We start from the raw sequence: 18,907 nt of genomic DNA on the forward strand, positions 1-18,907 counted from the left end.
TTCTTCAAGTCTGTTGGACTTGTCTGAACTTCTCCCATTATTTATTTATTTATTTGTTATTTACATTTGTATACCGCCCCATAGCCAAAGCTCTCTGGGCGGTTTACAACAATTAAAAACATTACAAACAAATATACAAATTTAAAAACACTTAAAAAAACAATTTAAAAACACATGCTAAAATGCCTGGGAGGGAAACCTATTTTAAGTGGAAATGTCAATGAGTGGATTCTGGTGGGTTGGCCTATTGTTAATTTATTTCTTTATATTTCCTTTATTAGATAACTTACCTGCCCTAAACCACAAGGTCCCAGGGCAGGGCCAATAAAACAATAAAATATGCAATTATAAAACAAATAAAAATGACAGCCATAAACATGTGTAAAACAATTAAAAACAATTCCAGATTCATGGAGGAAAAGGCTATCAATGGCCAATAGCCATGATGGCTATGCTGTGCCTCCATAGTCAGTGATATGCTTCCGAATACCAGTTGTTGGAAAGTGCAGGAAGAGAGAGTGCAGGAAGAGAGAGTGCTCTTGTGCTCAGGTCCTGCTTGTGGGCTTCCCATAGGTATCTTGTTTGGCCACTGTGAGAACAGGATGCTGGACTAGATGGGCCATTGCTTGATCCAGAAGGATGTTCTTATGTTCTTGTATATAAAACAATTACATATCTAAAGCCAAATTACGTATCTAAGTACAAACATTTAATAACAAATTCCACAGATAAAAATAGTTCCAGTATTGCTGCAGACTAGAATAAAGATGTCCACTTAAAAGGCCTGCTTTAGGACACTACTGTGATGTTTCTGCCCTCCTTCTAGATTACCAGCTAACTAGGCAATGCAATATCTCCCCTGAAAGAAGCATACCTACTTGAACTTAAATTACTTCAAAATATCAAACAATATTTACAAAATTATTTATAATAATTTATACTAAGATATAATATTATAGCATAGACAAAAAACACACACATCGTGAAAAATTTACCAAGAATTCTAGGAAGCTAGAGTTAGCCTTCCATTAAAAATCTTACCCAAATTATATATCTGGAGGAGAGGAGAAGTCAGGTGGAGCTTGACTGATTCAAAGTCAACAAAGTCCTGATGGGAGAAACCTAACGCTGTACCATTTCTGTCTAATAGCTGAATCCTTACATACTGTATTGGTAAGACTGTCAAAAAAATTTTTTTAAAAAAAATTGGCTCATGACTCTCAAGTGATAAATGGTCTGAAATGTGGTTTGTGTCATCTTCATGTCAGCATTTCCTAAACAAAGTTTCCACTAAGATTTAAAACAAAATACTTGACTTGGGGTCAAGAATGGTTTCCTTCCTGTGACCCCCCAATATAACTGCTTTGAAGTTCCAAAAATATTTCTGCTATTTTTTATCTTGTTGTGTTAGTAAGTAGGAACAGTAGTAGCTCAACCAAATTTCCTTCCTCTTACGCCCCTTTCAGAACACTATCAGAGCCAATCTGGTGCTTCCACTAGTGATCTGCATAGCCCTGACCTTGCTGTCACCTCTCCCCCTCCCCCTTTCCCAGTAAATGGCAGTGATTCTGCTGCCGGGAGACTATTGCTGTGGCTCTGCACCATTGGGCGAGATGCTCCTGGTTGGCAGATACAGATGACCAAACACTGAATTCAGAGGTAAAAGGCACAGCAGGTTTCAGGGTGAGAGATCAACTATAACAAGCTTAATATTGTAATGAACATGGGTTCTTGGCCCAAGAAAATGGTTCCTTACTAAAGAACTAGGGGTAAGACTTGTTGCTGGGAAGAAGTCTGTTCTCATTAAAAATAAAAATAAAAAGAAGCGATCTCATGCTGGAGACACCTGCATTACCTGGAGAGAGTAGTGCTTCAAGGTCAGAGCCTGCTAATTGGAATTGTTGGATAGCTGTGGGATCACATGTCCGTCATGGCACTGGAAAGCTCCATTTTAGAAGTCTTCTGATTGCTGGTTAGGATTCATCTTACTTGCTATGCTTTTTACTATAAAGCTAACTTCATCCTTTGTTCTGGTACCCAACACCCTTCCTGACAGCTTTGCAACACCGTGCATGCTGTGCTCCTTTGTGCTTGGTGGGGTCAATGCTTCTATGTTCTGTTTGGTATATATTACAGCTAGGATCAGTTAGCTTATTTGTTTTCATTCTGTTTTATAATCCCCAAATGTATTCTTAATGGTGTTTTCTCACTATTTCTCTTACTGGTACTCTGGTTCCCTTTTATGCTGCCATTCTTAATTCTGTTTAATAAAGCTACCTCATATTTACTGATGTGCACTCTTTAAGTTTCAGCCTTGGTACTAAATCCAGCCCCTTGACCATTTGGTGAACTGCTACTGAGTAACTTCTTGGCTTGGAGCTCCAGAAAGTGAGGAGACTTGTTCTTAGATGTTTCCCTTGGAATCTCAGGGTCATCCAGTTTAAGATTTGGAAGTCTTCTGGTCAAGACTGGAGGACATAAAGGATGGTGTCAGCGTCTTACCTAACAGGGTTGGTGTTCATACCCTGTTAAGTTGGCAACCACCGTTTGTTGAGCTAGTGTTTTGGGACCCAGTGATCTTGACAAATTGTAAGGAGCTATCAGGACAGTTGCATACCAGCACTGAAAGCTTCACTTTCTGCTCCTAGAGAGAGTGGGTTGTGCTAGAAAGGGTGTGTTGAAGAAATTGTGAAGAAAAGAGTGATGCACAATCACCAGCATAATAAAAAGGCAGCTATTAGAGTGGCTGAGAGAGGTCTCTAGAAGGGGGAGTTTAGAGGAAAAGGAGGAGAGATAGCAGAGTTGCTAGTGAATAGAGGCTCCCAGAAGGGGAGGCATAAATACAGAGGAAGTGGACAAGGTAGTCCACGTAGTGATGAAAGAAAGGATGTAGGACAGAGTTGAAGCGCAAGATGAATTGGCAGGCACTTCCCCACAGGAGCCATAAAAGACGAGATAAATGAATTAAGGGCTGACAGTTAAGAGAGAAACTACTTTAGCAGGAAAGCTGGTTTTGGCAGGGACGTAGCACACAGAACTTGTGTGTGAAATTGTTCATTGAAGATCTTGTCAAACCTTCCTATAGAGGGGATCTTATGAGGAGAAGAGTTCTAATCTTGCTTTGAGTGCTGAGATCACAAGGAGTCTCTGAAGATAAGAAACATCCTGGTGTTCTGAGGGTCCTTGGGATCTAGGGAGTAAGGTTTAGAAATGTTCACACTCATATTTTCAATTTTCCTCAACATTTCTATGAGCGATACTCAGCAATCCAATAATTAACCGAAAAATAAATAAGCTAGCTGTTTAGGCAACAAGAACTTAAAAGTTCACTTCAAACTAGGTGAAATGATGCATTAAGCACTAGAGAAGAGACTTCTGGGACCACCAAATCTGTTTTCATCCGGTATCCATGGCACTGGGAAGAAGTTACTCCTTGAATTACTGCCAAGGCGATTGAGCTAACATTTTGCTACATTATACTGGCAGTTTTATTGTCAGTCAGTGCATAGCAGCAAGTCATGGAGCATCAGCATAGTTGCTTTGGAACTGGGCTGACGCATTCCCCCTCCCCTGTGACCATTATGACACACATTAATGTGTCCTCTTAAAAATGATAGAACTTCTGAAGATGCAAAAAATGTTCAATTGAATCATGGACAAACACTTTTTACCTTAGCACTTTTATCTCATGTTTTTATAAGAACAAACAACTGTTCTTAAAGTAGCCTTGCAAATATACCCCCCCCAAGTTACTAGCATATAAAAGATGTATCAGCCTGCTAAGGGTTGGCAGAGGAAGGACAGAGAGCTACTTTTCTATGCTGGATACAGAGGGAGGGGGCTTCCCTCCTCTATCAACATGACTGATTTCTAAACTGGACACAAAGGAGGGAAAGAACATTCCATTCTTCCTCCTTCATCTTATTTATCTGCATCAAATTCTTGATTGCCTATAGTAAGTAGTAGGTAACTTGGCCTTCCAGAAGTTACTGAATGACAGCTCCCATCATCCCTGACCATTGACCATACTGCCACGGGAGCTATAGTTCACCAACATCTGAAGAACCAGAGGTTCCCCACACCTGGTCCATGGCTACCAGGCTCATGCTTAAATACAAGGCTGGGCTTGAAGGAGACTTACAGTCACAGAATTTATTTCTTTTATTGCCATGCACATAGAATGAAATAGCTGATCAGGGATTTGTTTGTGAACAGCATGTCCCACACATGTATTGATTATATTGCTGTACATATGGACTGTGAAAAGAGGCTAGATTTTTCATTCCTGAGCTTTCAAATGGAAGCCTGCAGGCAGAATTTTTGATCATGCCCAACTCACCCACCCACCCTAATCCTTTTTACAAAGGCAGTAGGAACAATGTACTATTTTTAAAAAAAAATAAAGAATTCTAGTAACATAAGGGTGTGCATTATTTCAATGGAAGATATATGCTGCATTTAAAAAACACATTTACAATTAAAGTTCCTTATTTTCAACCAACATCAAAGAAAATATTGTTTCTTTGAAGCTGTAATTGAAGATGAGTCATATTGTTACATGCTCCCCACTTTCCTGACTAGTGGGACATGCTAGGGGCAGTCTTGCCAATGTTAGTTCTTTTGGATTGCAAATATACAAGTGAGCATCCTGCAAGCAAATATACATTCTTTCAGTAGTCAACAAATCCCTAGAGAGGGTCTTATTCTTTGCTCCTCAAAGTGCTTCACGTTCAGATAGTTTACAACTCTGAAAATGTTCTCTGTCTCATTCTATCCAAATCCAAAACTGTTATCTCTCTCTCTTACACACACACACACACACACACACACACACACACACACACCCCTCTCACTGACCCCCTTCCCTCCCCCATCTCTGAAATGGTGTCCAAACACCAGTGGTCACTACATATTAATCTGCTGGTTCAATTGGGTGATTGTTGGAACAGTCCACCTAGGAAGGTAGACGTGGTTAGCATTTTTCCTTTTGACTGTCCATTTAGATCATTTTCTGCATGGAAGTTGATTTTATTAACAGAATTAAACATGTAGCAAGGTCACTTAAGTAACACAGATGGAGTCCAGAGAGAAAAGTCCTTTACTGAGAAAAGTGAACAAAAACAGTGTTCACTTTGAGAAGAAAAGAACAGATTTTGACTTTCAGAGAACAGTTTTGAATTTGGATAGAATGAGAACATTTTCAGAACTGTAAACTCTCTGAACATGAAGCACCTTGAGGAGCAAAGAAAAAGACCCTCTCTAGGGATTTGTTGACTGCTGAAAGAATGTATATTTGCTTGCAGGATGCTCTGCTTGTAAATTTGCAATCCAAAAGATACTAAACTTGTACATGGCTGGAAGACGTACAACTAAACACAAAGAGGAAAACTCCCTCAGACTTACACAGCCAATCAGAGCATGTGCTACTTCACTGAAGATCATGGCACTCTGCCTCATTGCTAATAACACCTCCACCTGATCCCCTCTTAACTAGTTGACTTTAACATTAACAGGATTAACCCTTAAGTTACAAACTGAATGATCCCTGCTGTTACACTTCCAACAGATAGAGGATGATATTAAAGGATGGCTCTTAATTGACAAGAAATCTTCATACAACTAAGCACATTTACATTTTTTAAAAATTAAAATAATTTTCATCTTGTCATAGCATTATGTTCTGAAGTCTGTTCATATTATGATTTCTGTATGGAGATGCATTTCCAATATATCACACCTTTGAGATATGCTCATTGATATACATAAACTCAGACATTATTATTTGAGCATTTTGATTAAATATGGATGCATCTTGCCTAGTACTGGGTAATTTAATGACGCATTAATGATCCCCATAGAGGAATATGATATTATGCAACAAAATGTATTTTAATATGTTATGCCTTTTTGGTTTCCAAAAGCCGCTGTTTTGTAGTATGAGATGAATAAATCAAATTACTAATACTAATACTAATAGAATATCTGTGCTAAAATGAGATGATTTGATATTAAATTTAAGTTGCAACGTAAATTTCAACAAGTGTACATATATATCCATAGTACATTTTTTTTTAAGTGAAATACACTTTGCCAAAAAAGTTTATTGTTTTAATCACTTTTTTCTTCTTGGAACACTTGTTGAAACAATTATTTTCTTCCTTAAGTTAAAAACATATTCCACATCCCCTCTGCTCTGAAGTGAGAAAAAAAGAAAAGCCCCACACAGGACTAAATAGAAACCAGCCACCCAGTCCAGTTGGCAGCTATTCCCTGAAGAAGACAAAAAATACTTTCAGATCATGTGAGGAAAAAGCTAAAGTTAGATTAGGCACCAGTGATTTTGTGTGTGAGTATGTAGGAAGAGTGATGAACTTTCCTTCATCTTGCTGAGCTGTACTTAGCACAGTGTAAAGCACTTAATAAAAAAAGTGTTGTACAAAGGTATAAGGAGAAAAAGACAAGTCCCTCCTACAAACTTAGAGACATGACACAAAAGTATTAAAAATGGAAGGAGGATGTCTTGTTTTCAAGTATTGCAGTGTCAGGGAAGCAATGAAGTTGATACACAGCTTGCTGGGAAATGCAGTCTGATGTCACAGGAAACAGGAAATGAAGTAAAGATTTGGCCAGTCCATAATGCTTTACTGAGTGATGCAATATGTTTTGGTAATACAGATGAATGTTTAGACTTAACCTGTGGCTCACTTGTCTGACATGAAAGTAATTCTGATGCTGTCACTTTGCATAAAAACTAGAAATGATAGAAGGCATTTGTAATACTGTTTACATTACATACAATCAACAGAAGTGTGTGTATTATACATGGGTTCTGGTCTAGAGATCTGTGACTTATGGCATGGAATAGTAGTTCTATAGGTTCCTAGTGTGTGCTTTGTTGTGAAGAAATCTCAAAGCTCTGTGCCAGGGATGGGGAACTTGGCTATTCTGAATTATAACTCCCATATTAACTAAAGCTGATGAGAGTTGGAATCGCAACATCTGGAAGGGCATAGGTTTCCCATCCTTGCTCTGTATCAGGGCTGGGGAACCTGTGACCCCCCAGATGTTGCTAGACTACAACTCTCCTCATCCCTATTGGCAATTCTGGCTGGGTGGATGTGAGTTGGAGTCTAACTACATCTGGAAGGCCATAGATTTCCCATCCCTGCCCTGAACCTTTGGGACAGACCAGAGTTGATTGGTATGATACAAGGTTTGTGTCCATAAGATCCTAGATTAATTTTACAGAGTAGAAAATACTGGGCAAGATGGACCAATAGTCTAACTCTGTGCAAGATTAGAAGGGGAACAACTGGAATATGTCCTTCATTTGTTCAGATAAGCTATTAGCACTGACAGTACTGTTTTGTGGTGCAGGAGAATCATGTGCTTATCTCTGGATATAGTTTTTTCCTAACCTCTGCCAGATTGATCATGGCATGGAATGCTTTGGCCTTTCATGGACTCCCATTAGTAGAGTGGTGCAGATGTTTACAAATACCCTGCTGGTCCAGTTAAAAATAGCAACAATGCAACAATAACAATGTGACTCATTCCCATCATTTTCACACATGGGGTGATCAGCTGTATTGAAACCATCGATACTGACCACAGCTTCTGAGGGAGATATGGGCAGTAACTAGGGATGGGGGAGAATATCTGAAAAAATCGAACCTGTTACTGGATCCTGACTGAATTCGCTAGTTCACTATCCCTTCGGAGTGGCACTGATCTGGTACAGTGGGCTGTGGCTATAATCGGCACGGATTTTGCAGCCGTGACTGCAATTGGCAAGAATTTTTTTTTTAAGATCCTCCCGTATTTTAAGTATTTTTTTTGTAATTAAGATGTTGTGTCAACCACAGGATTTCCATTTGTCCATTATAAAAAATTGTCCATTATATATATATAAAAATTTGTTATCGCAATATAATATTAAAAAAATTGGCTATATATGTCTTCAGTGTTAATTGTCAAATCATCCTGCAATGTCATGTTTTTCAAACAAAGTATCTCAGAGCATTCTGAATCTCTTTCATGGGAAACATTGCAATGATGAGACTGACCCATGCTACCTGCCTTGCCCCACCCCTCTTTCATTGTTGCAGTCCTGAGTTAACCAAGGGCTGTCTCTCTCTCACTCTCTCTGTGCTAAATGTGTGTGTGTGTGTCTCACTGTGACTGACAGTGTAGACAGTGTCTGTGCAGGGCGGTATGGCTCTGCTGACATCTGCCTACCTGCGCCTTTCCCACACTCTCTCAGACTGTGCTTTATAACTTTCTATTGCTGCCCCTCGCGAGACCCTTGTTGATGTTTAATCATTGGTGCAGCTCCTGGTCTTAACTGTGAGAATTTTTCAACAATTTAAATAAACTGGGAATTCATTACTTAAACCAGATCATAAAGCAACTTAAAACTATGCAGTGTTTTTCTCCCCTGGCAAAAAACTATGTGGAATGCTATAATTTACATAAGTATTCACTAATAGGCCCAAAACCTTGCAGTTTAAGAATGTACCTATAGCCCACAGATATTTCTATCAAACTTTAAAAAGCAGGGAAATTGGGCAGCTATAGTGAATGCACCAGGGGAGCAGGACACCTGACCTCCTCTCTGAGATCTTGTACTGCCCTACAAATTTGTCGAAATGCAAACACAATTTGGGTTTGTCTTTCACAGTCCAATCCACTTCCTGTGGAGCTTGGAAGAATTTGGTAACATGTGCCTCTGAGCATATGGTAAATGGTGGTAACACCTGCAATCAGCCCAAATAATAGAAACAAGACATGTACTGTGCTGATCTTGTTTTAGCAGGGAGAAAGCAACATTATTACATAGTTCAGATACTCATTTTAAATATGTCTGATTTACTTTGCAATTTTAGTGACGTTTCCTATAGTGAATCATTTTCTTTTGGTTCTATTTCTGTGAATATGTGAAGTACAGCAACACTTTGCAAAATTTACACTAAAAAATCTCCAAAAATAATTGTGGAATAATGGCACTGACTATTCTGCAGAATAGTCTCCAGTGGACCTCAGGAGCGTCTCAGTTTGCACAAGATAAAACAGTGGAAAGTGAAATATATTCTAGGAAATGTTTACGAGTCTATTAGTGAATTTCTCTGCTTTTTAATCTGGGAGGGAAGAAATGGGATCCTGTGCAAGCTTGCTGAGAATGGATTGATCATTTGCATGTTTATTGAGTTCAGTGGGAATTACTCCCCTGCAATTATTCTTAGGATAGGTGAAACTGACCACAGGGGATGGGGAGGGGAGAAGGAGGAAGGGGAGGAAGGGTGGAGGAGAGGAGGGGGATGGGAGCAGGCAGGAGGGGGAGGGGAGAAGAAGGACAGGATTGATCATTTGCATGTTTATTGAGTTCAGTGGGATTTACTGCCATGCAATCATGCTTAGGATAGGTAAAACTGACCAGGGGGAGGGACGGATGGCTGTAGTAGGCTGGGAAGGAGGAAGAAGGAAGGAAGGGGGGGAGGGAGGGAGGGAGAGGGGAAGGAGGGGAAAGCCAGGTCTGATCATTTGCATGCTTATTATTTATTTATTTATTTATTGCATTTGTATACCCCCCCCATAGCTGAAGCTCTCTGGGCAGTTTACAACAATTAAAAACATTAAAAACAAATATACATATTTAAAAACACATTTTTTAAAAAGCAATTTAAAAACACATGCTAAAATTTCTGGGAGAAGAGGAAAGTCTTGACCTGGTGCCGAAAGGATAACAGTGTTGGCGCTAGGCACACTTTGTCAGGACGATCATTCCATAATTTGGGGGCCACCACTGAGAAGGCCCTCTCCCTTGTTGCCATCCTCCCAGCTTCCCTCGGAGTAGGCACATGGAGGAGGGCCTTTGATGTTGAGCGTAGTGTATGGGTGGGAGAGATGTTCCATCAGGTATTGTGATTGCTTATTGAGTTCAATGGGATTTACTCCTATGTAATCATGGTTAGGATAGGTAAAACTGACCATGGGGGAGTAGCAGGGGGAGGGGAGAGGAAAGGGAAGGAGAAAGGGAAGGGAGAGGGGAACAGAAGGAGGGGAGGGGGAAGGAGGGGATTGGAGGGAGAGGGGCAAAGGAAGGGGCAGGGGAGGGCAAGCTTGATCATTTGCATGCTTATTGAGTTCAATGGTATTTACTCCCATGCAATCATGCTTAAGATAGGTAAAATGGACCATGGAGAGGAAGAGGGGGAGGGGAGGGGGAAGAGGGGGAGGGGAGGGGGAGGGGTGGGGAGGGGCAGGAGGGAAGAGATAGGAGGGAGGAGAAGGGAGGGTGGGTTTGATCAGTTGCATACTTTTTGAATTCAGTGGGATTTTATTTCTGTGCAATCATGTTTGAAAATGGAAATGGACTGCCTTCAAGTTGATCCCGGCTTATGGCGACCCAATGAATAGGGTTTTCATAGTAAGCGGTATTCAGAGGTGGTTTTACCATTGCCTTCCTCTGAGGCTGAGAGGCAGTGACTGGCCCAAGGTCACCCAGTGATCTTCATGGCTGTGTGGGCATTCAAACCCTGGTCTCCCAGGTCGTAGTCCAACACTGACCTGGGGAAGGGGCAGGGAGGGGAGGGGAGGGGGAGGGGAGGAGACTGGGTGGGTGGGCACTGGGCAGAAGGGAAACCCCTTTTCTTTCCAAAAGGAAAACATTTTTTATTTTTAAATAAGTGTTTTTAAATTTGTATATTTGTGTATTTGTTTTTAATGTTTTTAATTGTTGTAAACCGCCCAGAGACCTTCGGCTATGGGGCGGTATACAAATGTAATAAATAATAATAATTATTATTTATTTTATTATTTATTTATTATTTGATTTATATCCCTCCCTTCCTTCCAGCAGGAGCCCAGGGTGGCAAACAGAAAAGCTAAAAACACTTTAAAACATCATAAAAACAGACCTTAAAATAAAACAACGTTAAAAACATTTTAAAAAGCTTTAAAAAATCTTTTAAGAAAGGGTTAAAACATATTATATAAAAACATATTAAAAACCAATTCTAACACAGACGCAGACAGTGTCATTGCTTTTTATTCTACAGCAGGCACCTGTAGCCTCCCACCCAAATAAATATAAACCAAAGCTGTCCTTGGCCACATCCACACCAGGCCTTTATTTCACTTTGGACAGTTATGGCTTCTCTCAAAGTATCCTGGGAAGTGTAGTTAGTGAAGGGTGCTGAGAGTTGCTAGGAGACGCCCTGTTCCCCTCACAGAGCTTCAGTCACAGCAGCTGACTGTTAAACCACTCTGGCCACTGGAGCTCTGTCAGTGGAATAGGAGTCTCCTCTCAGCACCCTTTACAAACTACAGTTCCCAGGATTCTCTGAGGGAAGCCATGACTGTGTCATGTGAAATCAAAGTCTGGTGTGGGTGTGGCCCCCTGATTAGCCAAGCCAAACAGCTATGAGTCTAGCTTTTAGAACACTGACAGTTGGTCAGTGTTGGGCACTGAGCATGCCCAACATTATCATTCAGTTCAATGCAAAATTTCTTAAATTAATTAAAAATCAGCCAGGCATTTTTTAAACCTTTAAACCTGAGAAGATGACAATCAGAGTATGGGGCAAGGTCAGTAACAGGATTACATGTACTCTGTGAACATGGCTGATTTTAATGAATTTCAACAAATTATGAGAACTCTCAGAGAAAAAAGTCCAAAAGGGATCTGAGTTTTTTCTCTGTCTCTTTAGACTTTGAACTCTCAATCCTTTCAGACTGTTTTGTTTATCGCCATGAAAATTGAGAGGGTTGTTAAGCAAGTGTTTCCGAGTTCAGGACTATAAGTTTTGTAAGGTTTTGTTTTGAAATGAGCTTATGGGAAGCATCAGAATGTCATGGGGGTATTTTCAATTTAACATTGTGGAATGTGAAAAATTGATGCTGGCTATAATATACAGCCACTCTTGTGGCTGTATAGTCTACAAAAAGAATTATGTAATTTTTGCAACCAGAAAAACACACACCTGTGGATTGAATCACCCAAAAACATGCGCAGTAGATTGAATCAGCAAGCCCCACAGAAAGCGGAAACAAAAAAAGGACGGACTGGTAAAGAAATGACAGACTATCAAAATGCATGTGGATTGGCACCATGCAGCGAACCCCATCACTAGCAGTAACCCACATGGATCCTTAAGGTATGATCCACAAAAGGACAGCTGCAGTTGATTTGGATGATCACAGCAATTCAAGCCCAGTTTTTGGGGACAACACAGCCTTCAGCCAGATAGCCTTAAACCTAACATCATGAATGAATGACGTGAGCCATCCTAATGCAACAGAAGTTGCTGATTCAAGAAGACAGGAAGCAGAAGAAAAGGGAGGATTGCAGGAGCCAATAAAAAGGAACAGAAGGGGAGATGGAATGAGCATGTGGAAGTGAAAGAGAGGATAATCCAAACTCCTGCACATTAACATATGATAATGGTCTTGCACTTATACCACGTTTCTTACATGTGTACAAAAATGGTTGTATATGTGTCACTACTGGATTTCAACAACTGTCTGGTGTGGATAAGGCTTCATTATTCTTATATTGGTATTACCTCCTCTCTAACTCATTCCTAGTCTTTTAAGAATCCGATACTATGAATTATGGGGGATATCCATGGATCTGTGCTAGCAGTTGTTAGGGGAATACAGTTCAGACTTAAGCACTGTGGGGAAGGTGTTAACCTTTCTCACCCCTTTATGTCTGCCCTTTGAATTGCTAGGTATGAACAGCTTCTCATGTGTAGGGGCTCTACATGATTAGGACATCCAATTGTGGGGGAATCCTAATGGAATGGAGCTTCTATGCACAAGAAGCTAGCCAGACATACACATTCCTTTTCAGATGTCTATTCTCAATGCATGGATGTTGAGGGGTGGGGCTGGCCTAGACACATAGTGTCAGGAGTGGAGCCAACAGCATGACCCCTCATCTGGTTCATTATGTGAGTGACCTACACTTGAGTAATACATGAATAGGGCTTGTTTGTTATTATTGTATTCCCATATGCAAATGAGAGTTCATAACATTGTAGAGTGTCAATCACAGATAGGGATTTTTTTATATATAGTTCCCAGAAAAATTAGGGGCAAGGCTGTCACCTCCTCTTTGCCTTGTCCGTATGCCTTTCAGATGGCATATGTACTGGGCTCCACACCTGCATATACTGCTGAATCCAAAACCATGCCGTGCCCAAACCTAGCCAGTCACCAGAACATTCAATTTCAGGGCTTTTCAACCGTAAACACAGGGCACTCATGTCCAGGACTGTCAACTAAACTGTCCTTGAATAAATTACATGGAAAGTGAAATCAGAACTTTTAATAATGGAAACACTGCCAGCAAGGAACATAACCAAAGCCTCTTGTGCACAGTACCTATGGATGGGCCAATCTGTCAATGTTGGTTTCTGTCAGTTTCTCATTTTTCCCATCTTAGATTCAGTTCTCTACATTTCCACATCAATTTGTGTGCTAATATACACGTTTGTATGCAATTTCCCCCAAAGTAATTAATTTTATATGCTATATTCACTAATATATACATTTTTATGGACACTTTATCCCCATTGTCTGCATTTTTGTACACATTACTTAACTGTAGAACTGCATTGCAAAATTCAGAGAAGTGGGAATTTTGAAGGATGGTTGTGTTTCTGTTCTCATATTTTTTCGGAAAGTGCAAATTATGTAGATTCACCTTTAAATGTGAACAAAATCAAATTTCTCCCTCATCCCTAACAGTGCTTTGCTGTTCCATATTGTAATGAGAGGTTCTCCCTGTCACATTCACAGGGATCCCTTTTTGGTCTAGTGCAGTACTCCCCAGCTCATAAAGAAGAGTGGGGAAGCCCCTGTATGCAGAGTCAAATTAAATTGTGAGTAGCATTGCTGCTGGATTGCCACCCTTAAATCACTCTCTGAAGTCACATAGTGGTAAATATAGTTTTAGAAAAAGTTTTAAAGAAACCTGAAGCCCCTTTCCTGCTCACAATTTAAGAATGCATCAGACTGTAGATACTGCATAAAAATCAACAGGAATTGCAATCCAGCCCAATTTTGTTCTGACCTGGAAAGGGGCATTGGATTGGTTGGAGGGGTCCTGCCCTACTTGCTGAACATGCCAGCAGCAGCTGAGCCAATTGCAGCCTCTGGAGAGCTCAGTCTGGGTCCAGCTGCTATGCTACCTCTGGGCCGGCACAGGGTTTTGCCTGACCTGCCTTCTGCTTCAGCTGGTGTGAGTGGCAGGGCTGTGGATGCAGTGATGGCTCCAGTGCTCCATTAAACACTGCCACCTTCCCAGCAGGGTTTGGACTGAAATCTTAGACTTCATTTAAATAATTACTTAAACCTAACATGGAACTCTGAATTCAGCCTCTATATTTTGCCAATCAGTTCTGTTAGTTAGTTGGTTAGTTAGTTAAAATGCATTTCGGTATGGCATAATATTTAAAAATCTCTAAGTGGCATACAAAATACAATTATAATTTGTTATGATATTATATATAATTATATATTTATATTAATAAACATGTCAAACTATGTCTCATTTTTTCTTTTTAAGGTATATGGTTTTATCTCTCATACTCATCTTCACAATGGTGATATTTGCCTGATATTCCCTCTGCAAATAAACTATTAAGAAGCACAAGCCTGTTCTGTTTATCAGAACATCACTTTACAATTGAGAATGTCTCATATCTGGCCTAGAGGTTTTAGTTTGACAGATCTGATTTTGATGTGTTTTTCCTGATGTGCTTTTGACATTTAATTAGCAGAACTAAATTAACTTGGGTTATTAGAGCACACTGAAATTACATTTCTGAGGCTTAACTTACAATCAAAGGAGAGTTTAGCAAATCAAGCCCAGTCCAGTTGTATTCCTCTTGTAATTGCTTCAAGAAGACAAAAAAAAAAACTTCTAGAAATAGTAAACAGAAATTATTATTGTCTGTTGCATTTGTCTTATTTGGGAGCATAAAGAAAACTTGTTTAGTTTCAGGCATTTATTATGGTGCAGCTTCTAGGCAAGAAAGAATTTTCAAAATATTGGTGTATAGTGTTTATATGTCCTCTTAAAATAAATATATGGGCCACAAACCAACCAAGCCCATATGTAAATGCTGGAGATCACATATAAATTTGATCAAATTTGATCATCTTGCCTGCTTGTGAGTGATCAACCAATAAACAATTAAGTATGCTAAGGATACACTCCTATACCAAGTTTCCTGGGGGTAAGTCCCATTGAACTCAATGAGACTTTTGAATATACATGTGTAGTATTAAGCTAGTTGATTTTAGTGGCACTCAAGCTGAAATTTTATATTCACTTACCTGGAAGTTAGTTCCAGTGAACTAAGGGGGACTTACTTCTGAGTTGACATACATAGGATTGTGCTGTTAGTGCACTTAACTCTGTTCGGTGTGGCTGTCATATACATGACTCTCCCCTTTTTTCAGTGTAATGATGGGATGGGGTAGTTTCAACTCAGATATGCAGATAGGCAATATACTCTCGTGCTAAATAGAAAATATGGATTGGCTTTGAGGCAAAGGGAAATTGAAATGTGTTAAGAATATTCTTCTCTTCTGATTTGTTCAGGGTGCTTTGAATGCTGCATCAAGTGCTTGGGGGGCATTCCCTATGCCTCATTGATTGCCACCATCCTGCTGTATGCTGGGGTCGCCCTCTTCTGCGGCTGTGGCCATGAAGCACTATCAGGAACTGTCAACATCCTTCAAACCTACTTTGAGATGGCAAGAACTGCTGGGGACACTATTGATGTCTTTACCATGTAAGTCTCAGCTTAACCTATACTTCTGTACTGCTGCATACAAAATGCCCCCCACAAAAGGTATTCAGTAACCAAGTGAACAGAAACTACTTGGATTTCTTCCAAATCTATTTGATAATAAAGGGATGTAAATCATTTCTAGTTATATAAATAGTTCTATACACAATTTTCCATTCTCCAAATGGATGTACATCTCAATATTTTAAATATGATTTCTTATATAATTAAAGATGACTCAATCCAAAATTGTGTAAAATATTGTGTTTTATTGCCTTATGATCTATCTATGTGTCAATCCCATCTGTATCTAATTGGACTACTGCTCAGCAATCCAAGTATATTTCTGAGAGTGTCCCATTTGAATCAAATTTTAAATTAAATTCCATTCTTGAATTTACGTCAAGCTAATCATGTTTTTTACTAAATTAAATGGGACTTGGACAGATGTGTTTAGGTTCTTTGCTCATAACAATCTGACAATTCATGAAATATTCAAGATATTAATTTGTTTGCTTTACACAAAACAATTAGTATGAATCTCAACTATATAAGTCAGGGGTGGGGAATCTCTGGTCTGTGGGCTGATTGTGGCTCATGAGGCCATTTCCCCTGAACCACTCCTACTTGTTCATCAGCTTACATCACTAGGTGATATCATCGGGTGGTGGGGTGGAGTTCAATTCAGTTGGATGCTGCTTCTCCAGTGCGTTCCCTACAAGGAATGTGCTGTGGAAGCAGAATCCTGCAGCCAGCAGGACTGAACCCTCTGCTGATCAGCTGGACCCACCCCCACAGGTCAATTTTGAAAGGTGGGCAAGGCTGCCTACCTATCAGTCACCTGACATCATCATGACATCTGATGACTGACAGGTGAGGGGTCCTGCACACCTGTCAAAGTTAGCCTGAGGAGGTGGGGGAGATAGATATCTGGCCTGCTGGGACAAAAGCATACCCTGCCTCTAATAGAAGCCATATATTACAGAGAGAAAGCCAAATTTACAGAAAGTAACAAAATTTCAGAATTTCCATCTCAAGCACTGCATAGGTGCAATGGCAGGTTTGAACTCTGAGGGCATGTAAATGTCTTTAGAGGATTAGGGGACAGGTAACAAGCAAATTCAATATCATATATAAAATTTTGTCTAAGTAGGCTATTAATAGAAATGGAGGAGAAATTCAGTTTGGTTTACATTCTAATGCAAACCTCCCTAATTCACACTTTCTGAAACAATACACAAACTGAAACACAACAATCCTTTGACCTTCTCCAAAAGTTTGTGATGTAGTTCTCTAAGAAAAAAATGAGTATAAAAATATGTATACTAGGGGGAAGTATGTATAGAAATGGACATTAGTGAATATAACATACAAAAATGCATTATGTTGGGCAAAAAGTGCTTGCAAAAACATGTACATTTGGCAAAACTTCTAGCAAAATGTGTACATTCAAAGAAATGCACAATAAAATGAATTTCAGTGAGGACTTTTAAAATAACATTTGAAAACTGACACAGAAATGTGGCGAATTGAACTTAAGATCAGAAAAATGAGACACAAAGAGAAACCAGAATGGACAGATTTATGCATCCCTAGTTATTAATGTTACATCAGCTGCTTATGGTTCCAGGGACGGTATGCAGGTTGAATTAACAGAGTAAGGACAGGTTCAGGAATATGCAAAGGAGGAAACTGAGGCTGAAACAAAAAACAAGGCAGAATTGAACAAGAGCCGCAAAACTGGCACTGAAGGCAATGTACAGGGTATGCTTTGTTGTACACACACAAGACGCAGGGAAAAATTATATAGGGCTAGTGCATGCAAAGGTAGCATGGGATGGGATAGGGCAAGGGTTTGTGGAAACTACCTGGGTCCAAGAAAGACAGGTTGCAGGATAACAGTGATTAATGGGACAAGTCTCAAACCCAGCTGCCAGAAGGAATCTGGCATATGGGAACCTGTCTGGGATCTTTGCTCAGGTTTTGACACCTTTCTTGTGGTCCCACCACTGACTGTAGGAGATAAGAAGGAGTACAGGAGAGGGGAGAGGAAAGGCAAGTGCTCTCCCAGAGAAGTTGTTTGCCTTTCACTTCTCACCCTCATGGTAGGTCACTGTGGTTACTTGAAGAATAGGCACTTTCCACGTACAAATTATAACTGAATCACAAAACTGAAATTAAAGTCAGGCTGCAATTCTAAGCATGCATATTTGAATTTTGGAATCAATAGGAACTTACTTCAGAGAAGTCTGTTTGGAATGGGAGCATTAATGTGAAATATACCATTATTTCTCTTTCAGACATCTGACATATGGGACAAAGCTTGACCCCCTGAAATGGACTTTGCTCCCTCTGTGCCCCCATCAATTTTTTTTCTGCTACTGCTGCTGACAGATGTTTGGTTGTTGGGAATAAGAGAGAGGGACTTTTCGATTGTGGTGCCCAAATTATGGAATGACCTCCTCAGAGAGGTGTGTTTGTCCCTCTCATTTAAACGGGCACTTAAGGCAGTGTTGTTTCAGCAGACATTTTTTAGTGAAGACATTTTGCTGTTTGCTCTGTATGGTTTTAATTATCTGCCTTTTTAATTGTATTCCATACTTTTTATTATAATGCCTTTTTCTTTTTGTTGCAAACTAGGGCTGGGGAATCCTTTTCATGTTGAGGCCCACATTACCCACATGGGAAACTGTCGGAGCCACATTCTAGTCAGCTCAGGGCGGCCCAGACCCACACAATCACACACCCTTAACACAGAGAGACACTCACATAATAACATACAACAAACAGAGAAACCCAAAGCTATTTCCTATGGAAACAGACATATATTTAATTTTTAGTAACCCTGACCTTCTTTATTTGACCTGACTGTGCAAAAGGCACTCAGTAATCATAAAGGAAGAACACAAATAACATCCATGAACAGCTGAACTACAAACCTTGCTTTACAGCAATTCAAAGTCTCAAACTTCAAAATGTAACTGTACTATGAAAATTGCATGCATGCAATTGCAAACTGCATGGAGGACTTTTTGCAGCTTTATAAGGAACACAAGTCTACCTCTGTGCTGAGGGATTTCCTTCTCTTGCCTGCTGATCTTCTT

General features: G+C 39.9%; 1 protein-coding gene across 2 annotated transcripts in view; it reads left to right on the forward strand.

Moving 5' to 3' along the window:
* The window catches only part of GPM6A (glycoprotein M6A), a 318,969-nt gene that overhangs the window by 251,706 nt on the left and 48,356 nt on the right, over window positions 1–18,907 (forward strand). For both annotated transcript variants that reach the window (XM_061583661.1, XM_061583662.1), the window contains one exon: window positions 15,614–15,806. In XM_061583661.1, the coding sequence (XP_061439645.1) occupies window positions 15,614–15,806 (193 nt within the window). The remainder of the gene's footprint in view (window positions 1–15,613; window positions 15,807–18,907) is intronic.

This window comes from Rhineura floridana, chromosome 9 (genome assembly GCF_030035675.1).
Source record: "Rhineura floridana isolate rRhiFlo1 chromosome 9, rRhiFlo1.hap2, whole genome shotgun sequence".
Taxonomy (NCBI): Eukaryota; Metazoa; Chordata; class Lepidosauria; order Squamata; family Rhineuridae; genus Rhineura; species Rhineura floridana.